The sequence below is a fragment of the Magnolia sinica genome, chromosome 15, assembly GCF_029962835.1.
Source record: "Magnolia sinica isolate HGM2019 chromosome 15, MsV1, whole genome shotgun sequence".
NCBI lineage: Eukaryota > Viridiplantae > Streptophyta > Magnoliopsida > Magnoliales > Magnoliaceae > Magnolia > Magnolia sinica.
In genome coordinates this window covers 5,540,204-5,560,772 of record NC_080587.1, presented here as the reverse complement: position 1 = coordinate 5,560,772, position 20,569 = coordinate 5,540,204, and the positions used below count along the sequence as shown (strand labels likewise).

The 20,569-nt window shown below is 44.2% G+C and overlaps 1 protein-coding gene across 1 annotated transcript; it reads right to left on the bottom strand.

Annotated features, from left to right (window-relative positions):
• Positions 1-14,917: 14,917 nt before the first annotated feature.
• LOC131228112 (uncharacterized) lies at positions 14,918-15,707 on the bottom strand. Its single transcript, XM_058223944.1, has 2 exons — positions 15,585-15,707; positions 14,918-15,427 (listed from the first exon to the last, which is right to left on the bottom strand). The coding sequence occupies exons 1-2, from the start codon at positions 15,705-15,707 to the stop codon at positions 14,918-14,920; spliced, it is 633 nt and encodes a 210-aa protein (XP_058079927.1).
• Positions 15,708-20,569: the final 4,862 nt, after the last annotated feature.

Genomic DNA, 20,569 nt, shown 5'->3' with positions numbered 1-20,569 from the left:
GGATGGACAACATGGATAAAACACATACATCATGGTAGGGCCCACAGAGCTTTTCCAGCACTCGCCGGTAACTGAGGGGTTCCTACCCAATCCGAAACCGTTTAGTCTCTTGTAAACGAAAAAAAAAAAAACATTGTTTTTACACTGCATTAAAAGGTCCCAGAGGAACATGTACCAAATGACCCTCATGCCCTTCATCGTGTACAAGGACACTAGATCTGACTAACACCATCAAATTGCTTGTACGGCACCTATACCGTCCAGAAGCTCCAAATTCGCATGATGGCCCACTTGATGATTGGATTGGCATGATGGCCCAGTAGGGACGTGATGAGGTCGATCACTGTATACCTCATTGAATATCTACTCCAAATCCGTAAGCTCTCTTTACTCTTCAGGTAGCTTCCTCAAATCCACAAGAAATAAAAGTATAAATAATTTCTAATAAATTTGAAATAAGTTATTGATAATAAAAAATAAAATTATAATTCTTTAAATAAGGAACTCAAAACCTAAAATGGGTTTTTAGATTTAGACTCCAACTCAACACCCTAAAACGTTACTTATAAATAGTACAGATGACCTCTATTCCTACTAGACTTCATGGTTTTTAGCTAAAAATAATAAGTATCCACTTTGGGGTAACCACTTTATTCTCCTAATTTTTCTAAGTCCTTTTCACATTGAGCATGACTACTACAACTCAATGGACCAAAAATCATATTCCAAGTAAAACTTACTATTTATACTAAAAACGTAATTAAACGGGACTTTTGACCGTCGATCTGATGGAATCTTGCAAATCTGGTGTGGGTAACCCGATAGAGCAAGGTTGGTTGACTTAAGTAAGTTCTTTTATCCCAAAATCATATATAATATATTGAAAAACTAATCCTGATTTGCGAGATACGACTGTTTTAAGGTCTTGACGATCCAGATCGTTTCCACCTTCGATCAAGCCTTGTCTAGTCCATCTTTCCCATGAAAGTGTCTGCGACCCGCTCTATATCAATCCATTCACTTCGAAAGAACTCGACCTCGAGTTCTTATCCAACTTTGGGTCATGATACTTAGTCAAGTTAGCAACATTGAAAGTAAGTGAGATCTCCATGTCATCCAGAAAATCAATAACATAAACATTATCGTTAATCTTTTGAGGGATCAATATCTGTCCAATCTTCTTGTTCTTCAACTTGTTGTAGGTCCCGGTCAGAAATCTCTCCTTACGTAGATGCACCATAACATTGTCGCCCACCTTGAACACCTTTTGCTATCGATGCTTGTCGACTTGCTCATTTTACTTATCGTTCGAAGCTTCCAACTTGGCTTGCACATCCGCATGAATGTCCACGATTCAGTCTACTATATGTTCTACTACAATTCTCTTGCTCATGAGCTTGGGCAAATGGACCGAGTTAAGTGTGTGGAGGGGCACTCAATCATAATAATGTGGAACAGGGACTTGTCGATCGGTTCATAATATTGTTGAATGCAAACTCATCTTGAGATAAGGACAAATCCAACTGCTTCAGTTTGTCACGTGAAATACACCGAAAGAGGTTTCCTAACATGCGATTCACAACTTTAGTTCCCATTGGTCTGCAAGTGGTCGTAGGCATTACTGAATTGAAGTCACGTACTGAACTGATTCCACAAAATTTACCAGAAGTGACTAATGAACTTTGTGTCATGGTAAAAATAATGGTCTTAGGAACCCTATGTAGCCACACGACCTCTCTGAAAAATAGATTCACCATGTATGTTGCATTGATAGCCTTCTTACATGAGATAAAGTTCTCTATCTTTGAGAAATGATCTACCACCACGAACACTGAATCCATACTATGTCGTGTTTGTGAGAGACCAAGCACAAAGTCCATAAATAAGTCCTCCCAAGGACCGTCATCCGCGGGTAATGGGGTGTAGAGGCCCATATTATGAGAGTGCTCATTGAAGGTCTTATAAACATGACAACGCTTCACTGCTTTACTCACATCATATACCAATTACGGCCAATAATACCGTTCCTCAACAAGAGCTCGTGTCTTATCTCACCCAAGGTATCCACCAAGGCAACCTCCATATAGCTTTTGAAAAATCTGCTCCCTCAGAGAACTTTGAGGGATGCATAGTTGATTCCCTTTAAAGAGAAAATTGTCTTACATATGTAAGTCACTGGGATGACCCTTTTGTCACCTCATACATGTATCCTTAACGTCCTTATCCTCACCATAAAACTCTTTTAGACAGTCAAAGCCAACCACCTCATTGCTCATCGTAACAAGTAATGATGCATAGTGGCTAAGTGCATTAGCTACTTTGTTTTACTGTCATGACTTGCGCTTCAGAAAGAACATGAATTCTTTCAAAAATGCAACCCGTCTATCATATACAGGGTTCACGTTAACTTGACTATTAATAAACTTTAAGGTTTGATGGTCAGTGTAAAGAACAAACTCTCTCTGAATCAGATAATGCCACCAATGTCACAGCGCTTGAATCACTGCATACAACTCAAGCTCATATGTCGACCATTTCTTTCAGGCTTCGCTGAGTTTCTTGTTGTAGATGCCTTTTTATGATAAAACTCCTCCAATTTTGATATATGAGGCTTAAACAGCTTGTCAAAACTGGGAAGAATCAAAACTAGTGTTGTGGACAATCGATACTTGATTTCAGTAAAACTCTTGTTAACCTCATCCATCCACTAAAATAGGCATTTTTTCATGCAATCTGTAATGAGTGTGACTATAGTATTGAAATTCCTCACAAATCAACGATATAATGTCGCCAACTTGTGGAAACTCTTTACTTCATGAATGCTCGTCAGAATCGACTATTCCTTAATGGCTCACACATTTTCATCATATATACGGATGCCCATGGATGTTACAACAAATTTTAAGAACAACAAGTTGTTCATTAAAAAATGCACTTCGTCAAGTTGAAGTATAATTTGGAAATTGCCAAGACCTGTAGCACCTGGCTGAGATGTTCCATGTGCTTCATCTCACTTTGAATATATATATATATATATATATATATATATATATATATATATATATATATGTATGTATGTATGTATATATTAATATCATCAAAATATACCACCACAAACCAGCTAATAAATAGTTTTAATACTTGATTCATCAGACACATAAAAGTGCTTGGTGTGTTTGATAGACCGAAGGGTATGACCAACCACTCATATAATCATTCCTTGGTCTAGAATATCATTCTCTACTCATCAACGGGGTGGATATGAATCTAATGGTATTCGCTCCTCAGATCTAGTTTAAAGAATATATTGGCACTTTCTAGCATATTAACCATGTCCTCTAATCGCGGGATTGAGAACCGATATTTAATGGTAATCTTTTTAATTGCTTAATCGTCAACACACATGCGTCAGCTCCCATCTTTCTTTGACATTAATAAAGTTGGCACAACGCATGAGCTCGTGCTCTCTCTCAAAAGACTCTTACGGATCAATTCATCCACTTGTCCCTGAAGTATCTCACACTCTTTCAGACTCATTTGATAATAAGGGTAGTTGGCAAGTTAGCCACATAGACGAGATCTATGTGATATTAGATATCCCGCATGGGGACAATCTATCGGGTTACTCTTCGAGCCAAATTTCTTTGAATTCGTTCAGCAACGATCTTAAACATAAAGAAATGTCTAAGGGCTTTGATTCCTCACCCTTTACCACTATGGTGTACACCTCGCCGAATTCGTTGAATTTCTTTATAGAATCTCGAATGGTCAGGAGGGAGCTCCCCTCCACTTTAAAAGCTTTAGGGTGGTTCTCTAGTGCCATAGGGGCAATGGTCATCTTTCGATTGTCCTTGATAAAGATGTAAACATTGTCTCATCCTTGGTGAGTCGTATCACGGTCCGATTTCTATGATCGACTAAATAACATATGACATATTTCCATGTAGACCACATCACGAAGTACTTGATCTTTATTGTTCCTACTACTTGAAAACGAGACAATGCATTGTTCAGTTACCTTAGTTTCGTTTACCTTTTCTATCCCGAGAATAAAGTAAGGGAAGGATGCTTTGTTGTATATATTCGCAATGGTTAGTTAAACTAGTGATAAGTTGTGAGGAAATAGACTACACTTACTTGATATGTTTTGATTCTTCTGTTTAATTCTTGCTTAGATCTTTGAACATGTATAGTGAACTAGCTAAATGATTAAATCAGTTACTCATTGTAGGTGGCATGTGTTAGCTCTGTTAGTATGTATTTGTAAAAGAAATATGTGTGTTGTTCCTTATTCTTACTCATGATAAGATCCATGTTGTTATTATGTTGTTATGACACACACATCGTTGGAATCTCTCCATGGAAAGTTCTAGCGAAGGAGAGTCCGTGCTTGGGGTGTAACTGGACAAGTTGTGATGTGAGTAAGCCCCCAACATAGAGGCTTTGGTTGTTGGCATCTAACTATGAGGTTTACCATCCATGTGTGGTTTCACCTAACTGACTTGGGATAAACTTCGCAGCCTTTTAAATTTCATTGTTTACTCATCTTTGAACCATTCATGCCGTCATGCTTTAATTGTCATATTTAGTGATTTCAACATTCATTCCCAGTCAGTATTGGCGGGAGCCCTTTACATTGAATTGATTGACCACATATTGGTCGATACTACACACACCCTAAGGTGGTAGCCTCATGGGCCCGGGATGGTGGTCATGGGACACTATGCCTGGGCCGTCGACTTACGCTGGGTCATGTGCTCCCCATAGTAACCGTGAGCTTATTTAAATTAATTGGTTGCAATTGGACTAATAACGGGTTCCGATCCTGTGATGCTACAAGGAGGATTTTCAACATCAGTTTAATTCGTAATAAGCATAACCAAAGGCATACCCACAAACAACAACCCAAAAACTCCATCACATTTCCACTATGATTAAAAACTTTATAAGTACAATGAGCATAAAGGAAAATACAATGAAGATGAACAAGAACTCCAAAATGATCAGCCACGCGCCCAAGCCTCAGCGTTGCTGCGATCCAACGTCACCTGCACGCAACAGTCGTGCATAAGCTATTTAATCATGTTTGTGATGCAGGGCGTATTCACGAGCTTGGACTGGAAAAGGGTACTAAAAGCATGGATTTAACAGTCTGAAGTCACCAAGGCAAGCGACGGACCCTAGGAGACCAAGATCGACAGATTTGCACGCCAGGGATCCAAGAAAATCGAGGAATTGAAGCTCAAGTGGCCTGAAAAGTGTCCAGAATGCAAGATCATAGGGTTCCCACCATCTGATCAGTTCGAAACTCCATACGTGGCCTGAGGACCATAAATGAACCGTACACGTAAAATTTCATCCATTGGATCGCTGTGGAAGTGGCCCAACGGACAGATCAGCCCACAATTTACTGATCTGGGGCCCACCTGATCTCTGGATACACCTCATCTTCGGTCTCAACGCCTTAAATCATGTGAAGAACCAGATGGACGGTGCAGATTTCTCGCAAACTTCATACGTGGACCCCATATGAGACGAGTGTGCATGGTGTACATGTGCACTGGCTGTGCACAGAAAACGCAGAGACGGTTTGACCGTCTCTGACCGAAAAAAAAGAAAAAAAGAAAGAAGGAAATTTCTCTTCTTTCCTTCGTAAAACTGCCCGACGTTTTTGGGTAGTGGGGCCCATCCATCATCCATTTGGGAGATCCGAACCGTCCGTACTCTCCTCAGGGTGGGCATAACCTCATCCTAGCTGTCCTTCTAGTCCCATGCACGCAAACACACGCAGGTTGCATGAAAACGCAGGTATGGACGGTGGGAGCAAAGATCGCATGGGCCACACCGAATCCAACATGAAGCCAGCCCAATCTTAGTGGTTTTTCGACGAGAATCGAATGGTCGGAGTGGATTCTACATCGGGCATCAAGAAGCGGTCCACCGACCATCACAGCGCCACAATGCGCAGGCTCTGTTTCACAACAGAGCCTGCGGTGGATTGTTGTGGGCCACCCTCTGAAGTGATCGGTCCGATCTGGACTGTCCAGTGGACTCCAAAGGGGCCTATAACCATTATCTAGGTAGAAAAATTCCAGAAGACAGTTTGAGATCAGTTTGGATTTGTTTAAACATCGGTCGAATGGCGGTGAGATAGATCGGGCGGGCCGCATCAAGAGACAGCAAAAACCATCCATTTCCAGTTGTTTCTTTGACGTGCATCTAATGAACGAATTGGATCCTGCGAGAAACACTAGGATTGGGCCCCACCAGCGCTACAGCGAAAGGGATTCGCATCCCTGTTTAAACATCCGGACGCCGCCGATTATTGCGGGCTGTGGTGTGGTCTCGGTGATGATCAGACAGTTGATCTGATCCGTCCACCGTGTAGGCCACTCAAAAACGTCTCAAGAGACGTTAATCTTCTGGAGGAACTACCAGGAAAAGTGGAATTACGAGGCCAAGATTTTTACTGTATATAAGCATCGATTTTGCTGCGTAAAGACGGTTTCCGCAACCTATTCCTTTTGGGACTCCACAGCAGCTCTTGGGGGAGGCCGTTCATCTTTAAAAAGGGAGAGCTTTGGTTGGAACGGGGAAAAAGACAGGAAGAGCTGGAGACGAGGAGGCAGCAGAGGTTGGCTGCTGAACGTGGCTGGAGGCTTGGGCTGGACCTGGACCTGGTTTTTTTTCCTTTTTTCCTTTCTCCTTCTTCTTCTATTGTTGATTTTGAATTTAGCCCATTCATGTGTGGCTAAACCTCTTAGCTAGGGCTAAGAGGTGAAGCCTGTAGCGAGATGGGAGATACTATTTCATGCGTTTAATTTAAATTTCTGAACTGAATTTGATTTTAAGTTGATTATTAAAGGAATATTTTCTTAGTCTTTAATGGTCTGTTGTGACTGAAATTACAATGGGTTTGCAATGGCTTTGAATATTTCTTTTTCTCTTTTGATGTTTATGACGTCAGGAGGCCCTGTTGTTCACCATCGTCTCCTGGGCATGGTTGGATGATGGTACCCTTCTTAACCTTCATGGCATGTTGATTGGTTGGTAATTAGTTTAATTCTTTTATTAACTTTGTCTCCTGGGCATGGTGTGGTGATGGAATCCATTCTAATTCATATACCTTTCATCTCTTTAAAATTATATCAGAAGAAGTTCAGTTTAATTTTCATGATTTTTGAAGCAGGCATAAGATCTCCCTGATCTCTACAAGTGGATCCTCTGAATCCCTAGTTTCCTTCCTCTGAATTCCTTAAAGTTTTAGATAATTATTCCACAATTATTCCTTAAATTCTATTTGGTTTAGATCACATCTTAGTCTAGTTCTAGTTCTACTTGGTTTCAGATAACGTACAGGTATCAGTCCCTGTGGATTCGACCTCGGTCTTACCGAGTTTATTACTACATCACAACCCTATACTTGGGGAGTGAACACCACGCGCCCAAGCCTCAGCGCTCCTGCGATCCAACGTCACCTGCACGTAATGGTCGTGCATAAGCTTATAGAAAGCTTAGAGGGTGGTGTAAGTGTGTGCTCAAGGTGGTAATGCAGTAATGCAGTATCAGAGTAATACGAAACATGCTGATGAATGCCAAGAATACCATTAGCCGTACCAAGGCCATGCGGTGTAAAGAATGATGTTGGCTATACCAAGGCCATGCAATGCGAAATACAACTCAAGCATACAAATCCTCATCTAAGTCCACATCAATACAGCTCAAAATCTAGAATATCACCGAGGTCTAGTACACTCCAAGCCAGATTGTCGCCCCATCGCGTGCAATAAGGTGAGTGGAAAAGACCTCACTATCCTCCTGCCAATATCGGGCTCGGCTCGTCAATAGCGGACCCATTCCTCGAGTTGGTCAGATCAACCTAGCATTGCCCCTTACTCTCGGGCGGGTAAGGCCGCACCCCTTCCAACCGACCACGACACTGGAAAGCGCAACCGTCCGGTAATCGGCTCTGCACTCATGCACCCACTCGGCCTAGACGTTGAGCAACCTCTTGGTACCGTAAGGGTTTAAGGACTTTTACCCAGGGAATATCTATAGTACCCCATGTAGAACAATATTTCCGGTATCCATTCCCGCCAACCACGATACATCCGTGGAGGCTACCCTCGATGTCGCTAGGGCGTACAGAACCATATCACACAATGCGAATGCATGAATCACACTATCCATCATGCACAGCAATCCTGCGTATCGTGCACTCATGTAAGGCAACACCCCCTATCCGGGAGCCCCTAAACAATCTGCCCGAAGGCATATGCTATGATCAGTCACTCCTCATATCAAGCATACATATGATGCGTATGATCGTGAATCATGGAACTATACTAAGCAGGTCATATGGTAATGGATACAGTTCATAACGAAGATGGGCTTAGACAGCCTATACATTACATGTACGGGCTTATAATAAGCCCTAGGGTGAGTCATAATGTGGACATTTAACCAACACTATACTTGTAATGTGGACGTCAAACCAACATTACTCCCAAAGCATAGCCCATCGTAAGCATTATTGCATAAACCATGATGGGATTACACATTGCAATGGACCTTAGGTACATCCCCTTAGGCCTTCAATATATCAAATGGGCCGTATCACATGGGCCTTATATTTATCAAATGGGCTGCATTAATGGGCCTCACCAATGGACCTTATGTACATTGCAATGGGCCATAGCCCATGGGCTTTACAATACATCACAATGGGCCTAATCACATGGGCCTTATGTGTATCAAATGGGCCACACCAATTGGGCCCCATAAGTACATCAAATGGGCCTCAACCCATAGGCCCCAATACATTTTAATGGGCCTTAACCCATGGGCCCCTAATACATCAAATGGGCCTCGACCCATGGGCCTTACATATATATCAAAGAGGGCCTCAACCATGGGCCACAAGTAAACTGAGGTGGGCCTCCCACCACCAGTGTATTATATATAATATAATATAATATATATATATATAGTACATACAATATTATATAAAATATAATATTATATATACACACACACACACACACACGTACACACCCACACACGTACGCACATGAACACAAATATCACAGTGGGCTCCCACACGCACGCACATGAACACACCCACCGTCCAGGACGGTGGGGTTAAAAATATAAAATCACAGTGGGCTCCATGTGGGGCCCACCATAATGTTGATATGTCATCCAACCCGTTGATAAGGTCACGTAGACCTAGATGAAGGGTAAAAACAAATTTCACCCTGATCCAGAACTTCTGTGGACCCAAACAGGGGTTTCAATGGCAGAGGTTCAATCCCACTGTTTCCTGCAATGTGGGCCACCTGATCTGTGGATGGCGGTGGAATTTGGAGGGGGCCCACTGCTGGGAATGGCCCACCTCATGAACGGGTTAGATGACAAATAAACATTAAGGTGGGGTCCACGGCAAGGGCCGTGGGTTGCAGTTCGCCCGCCCTTCCGCCCAAGGCCTTTCTGACACAGCAGCAGCGCGCTGCTGCTGTGATATTTTATTTTATTTTGTTTTTGAATTTCTGAGGTTTTTCCTCGGTGGGGCCCATATCAGATGAATCTGACCCAACCACCGGGTCTCATGGCTTAATACAAACTAAACGAGCCCAATATTGAATATCCTTTGGTGAATAAAAACAATAGGCGATTTTTCAATGGTAACCACCATGGTTTCCTATGCTATGGCCCACCAGATGCTCAAATCAACTTCATTTTTCGGCTCAATGCCTAAAATGATCCAGGGAATGAGATGGACGGCATGGATCAGATCAATGGATTAGTGGCGGGGCCTGTGTGAGCGGTCCACTTCAAGTGCTAAATCAAAGTGACATTTTTTTTATCACAACGTCCAACGTCAGGGATGCTGGACGGTCTAAGCACACAAATATCTAAGGTGGGCCCTGCTCAGGTGGGCCACCACATGCTTAAGTGGTGTGGGTACAATACATATAAGGTGGGCTCCACCTGAAGATGGTTTGGATAAAATACTTGTCTCATAGTGGGGTCCATTCAAGTGGGCCACACATCATATCAAGATCTTATAAAGAAAATGAAATAGAGAGAGAGAGACATAGGGAGTGGGACACGCGTGATGGAGGGACCCCAGCACTATGGCCCCTCCCTTGCACTAAATCATACATCAAGTGGGTCCCATTACATGTGGGCCCATTAAATTGAAATCCAACGGTGGGGATCCCTTCTCCATTAAAATAGATGGTCTAGATGACCCTAAGTATGCAACAAAAATAAACATCATCATGGGGTCCATGGAGAATGGCCACATCATGGAATGATTATGATGATCCAAGTGGGCCATCGGCCACATCTTAGGGTCCAAAGTGAGATCCAAACCATTCATCGGTTGGCCTCACTTGGCCCATCTTAAAAACATTAAAAACTACCTTATCAAAGTACCCCACCGCTTGATCTTCTTGCTCCCTTGGCTTCCTTAGCTCCTTGTGCTTTTCTTTGATGAAGGAAGATGAGAAATGGATGGCTAGGATGGGAGATCTAGGGATGGAAAGGTGGGCCTCATATATGCATTTTTCTCTCCATGGAATGGCTTAGACGTGAGGAGCTCTTGGGTTGCTTGGATTCATTTGAAAATGAAGGAGAGAGAGAGAGGGATGGGTGATGTGTGATAGAGTGATGGATGGGAGAGAGAGGGATGGGAGTGTAAGAGGCTTTTTAACTTTTGGGGCAAAAGTTGTAAGAAAAGCATGGGTTGTAAGAAACTTTTTAACTTTGGGGGCTTGCTTGGGAAAGGGTGAAAGGTGATGTGTACTTGACATAATGGGATTGATGGGATGATTGATTGATGTGACATCTTGTAGAGATTCTCTTGGAATTCACACACGCGGCGTTTTCCTCGCAATAAACGCTGGCCCACATCTCCCAACCAAGGTATCGCCTCGGCGCGCGAGTTGCGGCATCAGAACCGCGGCGACGACGCGGTCGCTAAGATACAAGTCCTGGGTTGAGTCAACTCGGGTTGACGGCATGAGAATCAAGGTCGCGAGCAAATACCGGTTAAGGGTCAAAGGTTGCCGAAATTCGACCGGGAAGACCGCGGAAGTCTATGGAACGGTACGGTCTAGGATATGGGGCTTACAACTACTATGCCTGGGCCGTCGACTTACGCTGGGTCATGTGCTCCCCATAGTAACCGTGAGCTTATTTAAATTAATTGGTTGCAATTGGACTAATAACGGGTTGACTAATCATGCATGAATAGTACAAACTAACACCTATTGCTATTGTACGTGACACACATAATCACCTGTCTAGATGTTTTACCCGGAGCATAAACCAGCATCTATTGTCATCGTACGTATTTGCCTGTTTGGATATTTTACCCGGGGCATAGACCGTCTGGATGTTTTTCCCAGGTCGATGATTGCATTCACTCATTCATGCACTTAATAAGACTGTATCTACTGTGTTTTGGATTATCTGTATGTTTTTATACTATTCTTTGTTTAGGGCGGCGGTGTGTAATCTTAAGGGGAGATCATACTGAACTGGCCACTCATTCATCGATGTTCAACTGTACAGAGAATGCAGAGACAGATGGAATTGCAATGGAGGCCGTGGACGAGGAGGAGCCTGGAGACAAGGAGCCATATCAGGAGGTAGCAACGTATTCTGGCCTTAATCAGTAGCTTTCCTTTGATAGTTTATTTGGAATTGATGCATTGAACTTAAGGTTTTGTAATTGGCTCCCAGCTAAGTGGGCCAGAATATTGTTCACATGTTGGACTAGATATATGTTATGTTTCATTTCCGCTATCTGCACTTTGATTCACTTGTTGATTACCATTATCATTAGCTAATTCCTGGATTTTTGGAATCTGAGTCCTGTACTCAGGTTTTGAAAATCGGTGCGTTACAAAGTTGGTATCAAAGCGGAGTATGAAATAGCTTGGTTGTTGGATCAATAAAAAACCTTGAGGGACTTACTTAGACAAAACATAGGCATTTCCCTTTAGAAAGTAAGGAGGATGAGAAAACTTAAGGACAAAACACTTAGGCTCCCTTAAACTTTAGTAGGGTGAACATCCTCGAATAGTTAGGAAGAACTTAGTAAATGAATCACCTAGAATCTCCTGGAAAATAACAAATTTAGAAATAAAAACCTTAGCCCCCTTGGAAAATTTAACCCAAAAATGCTAATTGAAGGATGAACTCTCTCACTATGCAATTGGCAAGATCTCTAACCCTTGTGATGCTTCATACTGACTGGAACCGTTCTTCTCCCCTCTAATTCCTGAACCACGAAAATCTAATCTCGCAGCCTCTTCCATAAGGCAAAAGTAAATCTGGAGTCTCGATCTGATATAATTTCTCGCAGAACTCCATAGGATCGCACGACTTCCTGGATGTATAACCTTGTCAAACCATCGGTAGAGTCTGTCATGCGGATCGAGAGGAATCTAGCGGCCTTGGTTAACCTATCGACAATGACCCAGATCGAGTCGTGTTTCCTTTGCGTCCTAGGAAGACCAGATATGAAGTCCATAGAAATGTTGTCCCATTTCCATTCAGATAAAGGTAATGGCTGAAGGAGGCCAGCAGGCTTGCGATGCTCGACCTTGATCTTCTGGTGCACCATGCACTTTGCCACAAAGTCAACGATGTCCCTCTTTATGTTGCTCCACCAGTACTGCCTTTTAACATCGTTATACATCTAAGTGCTTCCTAGGTGGATGACTAACTTGGAATGGTGGGCTTCTATCATTACTTCCTTCCTTATTTCGGCGTCATTTGTAATATACACTAGCCCCTGATACCGAAGACCGTCATTGTCACCAACCCTCCAGTCAGGGATCTCTTCATTCTTACACGTTTCTTCATCTTGACAAGTCATTCATCCTAGTCCTATGCGGAGATCACATGTCGGACCAAGGTTGGTTCTGCAGTCAATAGAGCTACGTGGGCATCAGTTTCGTCGAGGGTGAGCTAGATATCGAAGTCCTGTACGAACTTCATCATCTCCCACTCCTTGAGCATCAGAGTGGCCACCAGCTCATGCTTCTTCTTTCGACTCAGAGCATCGGCTACAGAGTTTTCCTTGCCAGGGTGGTATGAGATATCAAAGTTGAAATCTTTAAGAGTCTCCATCCAACGACGCTGGCGCATGTTCAAGTCCTTCTATGTGAATATGTACTTCAGGCTCTTGTGATCACAGAATAACTGAAAATTCTCTCCATACAAGTAATGCATCCATATCTTTAAGGCGAAAACTACTACTGCCAATTCCAGGTCGTGCGTTAGGTAGTTCTCCTCGTGCTTCTTCAATTGGTGAGAGGCGTAAGCGATCACTCTGTCATTCTGCATCGGAATGCAGCCGAGACCCAACTTCGAGGCATCGCTATATACCACAAACTTCTCCCCTTCTTGTGGGAGAGTGAGCACTGGTGTAGAAGTTAGTCTCATCTTCAACTCCTGGAATGTTGTTTCTGCGTTCTCATCCCATGTGTGAATCGGGCGTTCTTCTTTGTCAATTGAGTGAGCAGTCGTGCGATTCTGGAGAATTCCTTAATAAAGCGTCTGTAGTACCCGACCATACCTAGGAAACTCTGAACTTCGGTCACTATAGTGGGCTACTCCCACTTAAATACTGCTTCCACCTTAGCTAGATCGACCGCTATTCCCTCTACTTTTACTACGTGCCCCAAGAATTTCACTTCCTTCTCCCAAAACTCATATTTGGACAACTTAGCATACAGTTGGTTATCCTTTAGCGTACTTAGGACCATATGCAGATGCTGCTCATGCTCCCCTTGGCTTTTGGAGTAGACCAAGATGTCATCAATGAACACGATTACAAATCGATCTAGGTAAGGCATGAAGACTCGATTCATAAGGTCCATAAAAACTGTCGGAGCATTCGTGAGACCGAAAGACATCACCAGGAACTCGTAGTGCCCATAACGAGTCCTGAAGGTCGTCTTCAGGATGTCCTCATCCTGGATCCTCAACTGGTGATATCCTAAATATAGGTCTATTTTGGAGAAGTACTTGGCGTCTTTCAACTGATCAAATAGATCGTCGATACGTGGTAGGAGATATCTGTTCTTGATTGTCACATCGTTTAATCTCCTGTAGTCTATATAGAGACGCATCGACCCGTCCTTCTTTTTAACAAAGAGGATCAGCGCTCCCCAGGGAGAAACGCTAGGACAGATAAAGCCCTGAGCTAGCAGCTCATCAATCTGACTTAAGGAGTGATATAGGAGCAGTCACTGGCTTGAGGTCAATGCAGAAGTCTATCACTCTTCAAGGGGGTAGCCCTGGTATTTTTTGAAATACTTCGGAGAAATCTCGGACTATTAGTATCCATCTGATGGTGACTTCTACTTCTCTGCAGGCTCTCAAATTCTCGGCATCTGCCTCTCCCTTTCAAAGTGAAAGAGGCCTGCCCTGGGATGGATATTGTCACTGTTTTGTCACGACAATCCATGACCGCATGCACCAATGTGAGCCAATCCATCCCAAGGATGATGTCAAAATACTTGACAGGCATAACAATTAGGTCCACAGCAACCTCACGATCTGCCAGCGTGATGGGACATGCTCTGCATACCTTATCGATTTCCACAAACTTGGCCATAGGGGATGCTACAACTAAGGGAACATGCATCCTAGTGGTGTTCAATGCTAGTCTAGATGCAATAGCAGAATCAATAAAGGATAGAGTTGCCCCGGAATCGAAAAGAGTAAGTATAGGGGTACCGTTAATGTGGGTAGTACCATGGATGGTCTGCGAGGGGTCATGCTTAGCTTTTGTAGCGACAACAGCGTACACTCTGGCCTGGGGAGCTCTCTGCTGAGCTGGTGGTCCCTGTTTGGGCTGTTGTGGCCTAGGCGCTACTTGTATCGCCACCCGATTTTACTGGGGACGGTTTTCTGGCAGCGTGTTGCCCTCCTCTACTATTCTTTTATAACAGAATCGAGTAGTATGGCCGTCTCGCCCACAGTACTCGCAACGTCTCCTTGGAAGTACGGGCGGGATGCCAGCAGGCTGAACTCTGAGCCTTCTTGCTGGAACAGGTGGGGCAAGGGGTGCCTGTCTTGATCGTACCAGAGTATCTCGTGCTAGAGGGTGGGTTCCTAAGGTGTGCTCAAAGTCTTTCTCGACTCGCATGGCTTTATCTACCAGTTCTGCAAAGTCCTCAAAATCCCAGGCGCATAGCCACGACTGGATCCTCGGCCTAAGTCCTTCCTTCAACTTCCATAATTTGTATTCGACATCCTCCAAGGCTTTGGGCACATACCGGGAGAGTTCGTCGAACCGGGCCTCGTACGTGACAACTGTAAGGCTCCCCTGCTCCAGCCGTAAAAATTGTGCGATCTTCTCATTGCGGCATGACCGCAGGAAATACTTTTCTAGGAATTTTATCTTGAATCCAGCCCATGTCTAGGAGTAGGTGGCCAGGACACTCCGCTGCAGGCTTTACAACCAATTCTCTGCCTCTCCTTCTAATAAGTATGTGGCCAAACTCACCATCTGTGAGTCAGTACATTCCAGGGGTCGCATTATAGTGCTCTGCTTGCACTGGGTCTGGTGCCCCTTCAAATGTCGGCGGCCGAAGCTTTTGAAACCGCTCAAAGATATCTGCGCCCCTACTATATCTTTCCCGAGATACCTCCCCACGGTCCCTGCCCCTCAAGGACTCCATCATTAGTGTGTGCATGTCCTGCTACTATCGCATGAACATGTCTTGTTGTTGCTGCATAGTGGCAGCCATCTGAGCAAATGCCGCAAAGGCTGCTACTTCCGTTGGCGGATCTGCGTGTACATCCTCTGAGGGCTCGGCCGAAGGGGTTCACAGCCCGAAGTACTGTGAGGGCATCACAGAAGTGACTATCCAAGGGGAGGGAGAGTCTCCTACCACCACAAACCTCGTGTCCCCATTTTCTACTCCACGCGGAAGGCTTGGCGTGTATATCGGGCTGCGCTCCGCTGGCGCTCTGTTGACGGGATGGGGTAGATGTCGATTGTGTTGGTCTGATGGGATCGCGTTACTGGTGGCATAGTTTCCTACGAGATTAGATTTTCGTTGTTCAAGAAATAGAAGGGAGAAGAACGGTTCTAGTCAGTATGAAGCATTACAAGGGTCAGAGAGCTTGACAATTGCATGGCGAGGAAGTTCATCCTCCAATTAGTATCTTTGGTTTGGATTTTCCCAGGGGTTAAGGTTTTTGTTTCTAAATTTGTTATTTCCCAGGGGATTTTAGGTGATTCATGTACTAAGTCCTTCCTAGCTAGTCGGGATATCTTTATAAGCCTGAATGTTTATTATTGTTAATGCCTCAGGGGCCTAAGTGCTCTTGTTTCTTTGTTCATTCAATTTATCCTTCTAAGAGAAAGTTTCTAAGTTTTGCCTAAGTTAATCTCTTAAGGTTCGTATGTTGATCTCACAGCCAGCATGTCTCATACTCCGCTTTTAATACCAACTTGTAACGCCCCAGTTTTCAGAACCCGAGTACTCAACTCGTATTCCAAAAACCCAAGAGTTAGCTATTGATAACGATGATCAACGAATGAGTCAAAGTGCAATAAACGAAAATGAAAACATAGCATAGATATGATCCAAGATGGGAACAATATTCAGGCCCACTCAGCTGGGGGCCAATTACACAACCTTAAGTCTCTCAAATTCTAAAAGTACTAGAATAAAAATAAAGGGGCTAGTCTATTGGTTAGCCCAAAGTAGGCGGCCGCCTCCTGCTGCGGCTCTTCGTTGTATAACTCCTCATCGACGCCACCGCCTCCAAGTCTACCGTGTACTCATCGGCTTCTATTCCTGTGTCCTCTGTACGGTTGAACATTGATGAATGAGTGGCTAGCTCAGTGTGATCTCCCCTCAAGATTACGCATCGCCGCCCTATACAAGATATAGCATAAAACAGCATAGCATACAAAACAATATAGGAATGCGATCTTATTAAATGTATGGGTGTATGAATGCACATCAATTGGGGATGCTCATCCAGTTGGCTTTTAGGCAAAACCTATGCAATGTGGTCGGTTACCAGTGAAAGCACGTAGTACATGCGTAATGCCAAACTCACCAAAGGTGGGTCGATAGTCGATGGTCTGGGAGCTAGCAAAATGATACCCCAACTAAATCCTATTAGGCACGTGCTACAGCATCCAGAATTAGCCATCCGTCATCGCCCGAATGCGATGTATGCATGATTATCAACCTGTTATTGGTCCAGTTACACTTGGCCAATTTAAATAAGCTCACGGTCACTACAGAGAGCTCATAGCCGAGCGTAGACCAACGGCTCGGGCATATTATCCCATGACTACCATCCCCGGCCCATGAGGCTTCCACCTTAGGGTGTGTGTAGAACCCTCCAACACGTGGCCAATCAGTTCCACTGCAAAGGGGCCACTACCATGTACTGACTTGGAATGAATTATCAATTTTGTTAAGTAAATGAATTATCAATTTTGTTAAGTACGACAATTAAAACATGACAGTATGTATGATTAAAAGGTGAGTAAACAGCGGTAATTGTACATATTGCAAGGCTCATTCCATAATCAGATAGTGGGAACCACGTATGGACAGTAAACCCCAAAATCAATTGCCACAATCCACAACTCCATGTTAGGAGTCCACTCATGTCACAGCTAGTTTAGTTACACCCCAAGCACAGACTCTACTTACATATAGTTTTTCATGGAGAGATTTTAACAATGTGTGTCGCAAATAATAGCATGGAATCCGCTCAAAGATAAGAAGTAGAGAGCATTACATGTACACCTACGAATCATATGATCATGAGTTTTATAATCCAAAATATGTATTAAGTGAAATGACGCATTAAGCAGATGATTTAGATAGTTTAATTCACATGTTCAAATAAGCTAATCAAGTATGAGTATGACCCTATAGCATGCTTTCAAACTCAACCATCAAACGTACTTAGTGATCTCACTGGGTAAGTCAATTATCTCTAAATCATGGAGATCATTATCCTAAACAAATATGCCAAAATAAATACAATCTATTTCGAACTATTTAAATCATTCCTTGAAGAAGTTAAAATATCCACACATTCTAGATCATTATACTGACTAAACTTAGTCAACTTAGGGATAGAAAGCCCAAGGGGAGTAGAATCATCACCAGGCAGGTTGTAGTAGCTCCCTTCTTGAGTTCTCTCCCTAAGATTAGCTAGTGGTCCAACGCCGTACGAGGGACTACTTAAGATCATTTTCAAGCAAGAGTTGTACCAATAAGTTGGTTACTTGAGAAAATGGATAAAACCTTCCCACATGAAACTTTAGGCTGGACTTGACCCATAAATCAAGGCCTGAACTGGATCTGCCCTTGGCCCACTCTAGCTCACAATTTCAGCCTTCGGGCCCACATCTGCTGTCCCTAGCTAACTCAAAAACTGAACCATGGTGGGCCCTATTTGGCCCTAATATGGCAGCCCACCAGTTGCATGAATGAGGTCCACTGGGTATGTACGGCCCGTCAGGGTCGTGAGCAAAGGTGAGGCCCACCGCTGGGCGTGACCCATCTGACGTTGAAGTGGGACCCACCACAAAGTGCGGCCCACCAAAAGTTTAGGTCGGGTGAGGTCCACCATTGTATACTTAGTGAGGCCCACTAGGTTGGGCGTGGTGCGGCCCACTGAGATACATGGTGTGGCCCACCAGTTGTGTTGCATATGGCCCAATAGGCCCGTTCCCAGTCCAGCTTGCCCGATCACGGCCAACAACAGCTTCCCGAGCTTTTGCTCGAACCAGCCCTGCCTGGGGTCCGATCCCGACCCTTGATCATGGCCCACCGGATTTGGTTTTGGTCCATCTCTTGGACCGACTCCCAGCTCATGCTACTGTCCCGGTTTGAGACCGAATTCGGCCCGCTTTTAGCTCAAAACAGAGCTTCTATCAAGATCCATCTTCAACTGCTATCAGGGACTGTTCCCTGCTAGATTTTCAGCCCAGACAGAGCCCCAGATAGGCCTGCAGCAAGCCATGGAATACGGCCATTCCTTGGCCAACTCTCAGCTCCAAACAGTGCCTTAGTTCTACCCAGTTTTGTCATGACGCACGGCCATCGTTTGGCTGGGTCCTGGCCCGAAATGGGTGCTACAGTTGGGTCGGACTTCAATCCCAAGACACTGTCATCACATGGTTTGTCTTTAGCCTAAAACAGAGCCACTAATTGGCTTAGTTTTAGACTAAAACAGAGACGTGAACTCAACCCGTTCCACAGCCCTTTGAGGGGCTGAATCACAGCCATTATTTGGCCGATATCCAACCCAACTAGGCCTGGATTTAACACCCCAACGAAGCTCTATTTGAGAGCAGCCTTTAGCTCTGAACAGAGCTAGATCAGAGGTCTCTTACTACCTCCCTTCATCTGTAGACTATGTTAGATACTAGGCCCATATACAGTCATGGTAAGGACTGGACTAAGCCTTACATTTTCGATCGTGCTTCTCACTAAGCATGGTCGTTACTTGGAGAGTTCGGGCCTGGGAAGAGAACGCAATCCCCGTTTTCTCCCCTTCAACCGACCCAGTCTATAACAGGGCCGACGACACCTCCCTCTTCCACTCTTCTTCTACTCTCTTTCTCCACTCATGGGCATAAATCCTTAGGTCTACAGGGCCCTTTATATAGAGGGAGAGAGAGAGAGAGAGAGAGAGAGAGAGAGAGAGGAACGCCTGAGAATGCTCCCCCTATGGACGGCCGAGATTTGCACCAGCTAGGCTTTCCTAGAGAGGAAAGTCTTCTCTCTGCTTTTCTCTTACAAGACCTTTGCTTGGCCAGTTCCGGAAGTAGGGGAGCACCGCCTTCCCCAAGTGATGGACGTATGAGGTTTGTAGGGCAGGGCGATCATGGCAGATCGTGCGATCCCAGATGGTCCCGACTTGCGGATATTTACCACCTGTAACATATTGAACGGTCGCATGCTAACTTCTCTTTCTGTTTATCAAGGCCCAAGGCCTATACGGTTTTGATCATATGGGCTCCACGAAGAGTTTGAACGGCCCAGATTGCTCGGAAAGTGGCCATGGTGGGCCACTTTAAGGTTTGAAGGTCCTCAGCCTTGAAATAAAAATGGCGGGAGAGAAACTTCTCATATTTTCGAATAAGGCTCGGTCAAAGGTCATTTGACCAAGCCCACTATCCCAGTGTAAGTCGTGTGCACATGCATGGAGTGCACATGCACACCGTGAGAGGGCCCATAGTGATGGTTGTGACAAATCGATTCCATCCATTCTTCTTGAGACCCAGGAATAGGGGTCCTAACCCATTTTGGTGCGGGGCCGAGGCCAAGGTGGGCCGTTACCCTCTTCCTTGGGCTATTATCGGCCCATATGACGTGGTCTGTTGATCGGGTGGGCCTAATACTAGTTTTCAACGGTTAATATAAGGTACCGGTTATGATGAAGGCTTAGTTTGTCGCTAACTAACTCTCAAGTGTTGGTGACAAGTGTGTTGTACCAATATTAATCGACATAATGGCTTTAATTCAAAGTGCTCGAATAGCCTCACCTTCTT

Bases quoted from the DNA above. Each gene is read 5' to 3' on its own strand.
- LOC131228112 (XM_058223944.1), bottom strand. From the start codon at position 15,707: ATGGAGTCCTTGAGGGGCAGGGACCGTGGGGAGGTATCTCGGGAAAGA. The intron at 15,428-15,584 runs GTGCAAGCAGAG...GCTGGATTCAAG, and splicing joins TTGAAGGGGCACCAGACCCA to ATAAAATTCCTAGAAAAGTA.